At 36.4% G+C, this 3889-nt stretch overlaps 1 protein-coding gene across 1 annotated transcript in view; it reads right to left on the bottom strand.

The window, feature by feature from the left end:
• The window catches only part of NAV3 (neuron navigator 3), an 819162-nt gene that overhangs the window by 42393 nt on the left and 772880 nt on the right, over positions 1-3889 (bottom strand). The window contains exon 28 of the mRNA XM_019653202.1: positions 1442-1614. Coding sequence (XP_019508747.1) covers positions 1442-1614 — 173 coding nt within the window. The remainder of the gene's footprint in view (positions 1-1441; positions 1615-3889) is intronic.

Here is a 3889-nt window from a genome sequence, read left to right as displayed (position 1 = left end):
TCAAAACTGAAAATAGTAGCTCTCTTTTCCTTTAATCTTTTCTTCCTATTTTCTGAAGTATTAAAACAATTTATTATTAGTGGATATAAAAGGGGATCCTCAGAATACTCTTGTTCCTGATATTTATGGGGCTGAAAATTCATAGTATTACTACATTTCAATCTCCCATTTCTCAAGAGACTTAAATCTCTATTTTCAACATGTGAAATATTCTTTTCTTAAAGCAAATTTATGTCCTTAAAATGTTGATTTCTTGTTTTGTAAAACTGTGCAAACAGCAACCTTCTTTGCCACAATACCATCTTCCAGTTACCATGAAAATTCACTATAAATATTGTAGAAAATAAATCAGAGGGATTAGTTTGGGACATTTAAATAAAATGGAGGAGCATTATATAATCCTCTTGCTAGGCTCAGATGATTGATTTAGGGGATCACAGCTAACAAAGCTAAATCACAGTTTTCAACCCATAAAAGGAGGGTCGTTGAGGGCTGCCTGAAGGTCATATACATTATATCCTTATTGTTGTTTTGTGGGCAGCTTTGTAGGAAATTTGCCAAAAGAATTTGTTTTATATTAACTAATATCATTTCCATTTAAAATGTGAGGACCAGGTTGCTGGTCACAAAATGATAGTGCTATGTTCTCCCTTCCTGCATAAGTCATGAAATTATATAAGATGTACAAGTGTCTTAAATGGTGTTTAGTGGCCCTGTTGTATGTGACAGTTCTAGGCTAGTCATTGCCGTGGGTATACAAGGAAGCCTGGTTCAAATAGTATATAAAACAATGAGACTCATCAGAGCACATGTTTGTATATTCTAAAGTTTTCTTTTTTTTCTTGCAACATCCAAAGAGTAGGTGATGATAAAAATGCTTAAAACCAAACTGCAATCCATTTTTCTTTACTTGTAGTAGATAATCTAGCATACTAGATTAAGACACCAGATTTTACTTCAAAAACAGAAAGACAGAGGAGGTTTTTGTTTTTGAAATGCATGCGAGGGGGTTTAGAAAAAGCAGAAGTGAACACTGCCTAGGTTAGGACCTGGATCTTTGCAGATTTCATGCATCACACTCCATTTTACCGGGATCTATGCTTGTAGATCACAGGGCCATTTTGCCGTTTCTTTGGTGGCCAGACAAGGGGTGACCTGCATTTAACGCACAGTTTAGACAGATACATGGACAAATGCATGAGAAAAGCAGTGAGCATAATAACTTAGATAAGTGGAGAATCAGATCAGATTCTAACAGATGAAACACGAAAGTGAAACAAATGCCGCCTGACATTCTAAGGAGGATCTGAACATGATTCGTAAGCAGATGGTGCTGCAGTTGTGAAAGCACAACCCAGTTACCTTTGGAACACAAACATGGGATTGTCCTGAAGTTGTTTTTTAAAATAAGGACTTCAGCATAGCAGAGGGAGTGACTTACGCTGAGGCTGATTGTGAGGGTTTCATGGAGGCTGACCCACAGTCACCAGCATTATGGGGCAACTTGGGGGATGCTGGAAGGGAGGAGTCTGTAAGCTCTTCAATGTCCGAATGTGAAGAAGGAGGCTTGGTGGACTTTTTCTTCCCAAAGGCTTGTTTGAATGAGCTTCTCAGCTGAAAGAAGGACAGAAATTACCTTTCTTGTCTATTTGCACTTGGAGGATTTTGCTTTGGGGCGTTAGTTTGCAGGTGCCATCCTAGCCACTGCCTGGGGTCAGTATGTATAAGCAGAGTATTAACAGTTGCAGCACAGTATCTCTAAAAACAATGATACCGTGTTTTGTGTTTTTGTTTTATTCTTGTATTAATCCAGCGCAGCGCAAACATGGAAGGCTTTTAAATAGTGCAGGGTCAAGGGCATGGCTGTCAGAGCACTCATTTAAAACTAAGTACCTTGAATGGATCTCATTCCCGATATTTCTCTCGTCAAGGCAATTTGTTTTAAATGGCCACTTTAGCGCTACAGTCAAGTCATGTCCTGCTGACAGTACAAACTTAAATAGCAAAATGAAATCAAATTCACCTAACNTCATGGGATAAAACAAAATCCTGTAAGAGGCAGTGAAATCCTGCCATTAAGCCATAAGGTATCAACCCGAGTCTTTCCTGAGGAGTAAAGTTCTGGGACACAGAGGTGTCAATCCTACTTCCCTTCCCTGTCAAGGTTCATCACTGACAGGCCAACATACAGGATATTTCTCAGGACTCTCAGATTCTATACATTTGAAGTTTTGGTTATTTCTATTTAAACATCTTTTGAAGAGTATGAGTGAACTTTACAGTGGGTGAATTTAAACATTCAAGATATTATGTTTCCATAGTTTTATTTTACCCAATGATTTATAAGTTCATTTAATGATGACATGTCTGTTTTTTCTTGGCCACCAATATTGGTTTTACATGATGCCTAGTCTCAGAATTCATTTCCCTTCCCCAATCCCCACCAAATGTTATAAATATTGTTTTACTGACTTTCAGGGAGTTCCTACTTGCCTTTTAGTTCCCATTTGTTTTTATAAGAAAGAAGGTATACATTAGGCCATTCATTTTGTACTATGAAGGGCAGATCTCATAGAATTTTTAAAATTTGACTTTTTAGAAGCAAGATATGTGATTAAATAAAAATGTCATCAATATTAGCATCTTTGTTTTTGTCATCATTTTCTTCTATATTTGAGTGCAATTTAAGGCAAACCATGAAGTTAGTTCTATGATGATATCCAAAGTTACCCAGGAACATGTATATTATTGGTTATCAAGCGTCATCTGGTGGCTGTACTTTGCAATTACCACAGATCCACATGTAAATCTTTCCTGAGCTACATCTTACATGCATAAAATAATTCAATGACATAGGAGCAGTTACACTTTATAATTGAATAGTTCACCAGATATTAAGACATTATGTCCTATTATTCCACTTGCAATTGAATGAAACTGTACCCTCGTTCCATCATTAGTACCATCACAGTGTGTTCTTTTTGTTTGTTGAAAATTTAATAGAGCTGCAGACTAGGTGATTAGCACCATTATGTTCTTTCTGGGCAACATCATAAAGAATAATGTAGTCACATTTAGGAATAGGTCCTGAAACACATGTAAATGGGCTTTGTACATGTAAAACACTATAAAATTGCATGAGGTTATTTGTATTATATTCGTGAGCACCAATGATCATCATTGAGACTAATTTCTTTATTTTATTTGTAATCATGGAGGAAGTGCTTCTCAAAAATTAATATGAAAACTATATCTCTAAGTCTTACGTTCTCTCTCAGAGAATGTTCTTTAAAAATTATAATGAAGTAGAATGCATTTACAAGAGAAAACTAGAACTCTTTTTGAGAATTAGAGTGTTAACATTTTAAGAGGGTATGAGTGAGAGAAGTGGTGGGTAGGGTTCTCCAAATTCCAGGTCTCCCGCCCTCGTTAAGTCACAGGCATGCTTTGATTCAGATGGGTGTGTGCACAGTCACCTGAGGTAACAGACTCTGTGATGTTCAGGTTGTTTAGAGAAAGTCCTAATGATTGCCGTGAAGATGAGGAGGAAGTGCTACTTGAGGACTCTGATGGTGGCCGAGCAGGCTTAGCTGTGTTACCAGTTTCGGCCTTCAACCGGTCATTTTCAGCCTTCAGTATTTCAATTTCATTCTGTGGTGAAGATGGGAAACATGAAAAAAAAAAATTGAATAGGTTTGATTGAGAAAATGGTATCAACTTTTTTATCAGAGTTAATTAGTCTGTTTATTAAATAAAGCATGTGATGATATGTTCAATAAAAAAATATAAATTATGAAAACAGATTTCCTTCCAAAGAAGGAAAAGTAACCTTTTCTCTGTCTCTCACATACGTAGATATTCATGTATTTGCAAATATAGACACAAAAAC

This window comes from Hipposideros armiger, unplaced genomic scaffold (assembly GCF_001890085.2).
Source record: "Hipposideros armiger isolate ML-2016 unplaced genomic scaffold, ASM189008v1 scaffold_199, whole genome shotgun sequence".
NCBI classification, from domain to species: domain Eukaryota; kingdom Metazoa; phylum Chordata; class Mammalia; order Chiroptera; family Hipposideridae; genus Hipposideros; species Hipposideros armiger.
This window is presented reverse-complemented; position numbering and strand designations above follow the sequence as displayed.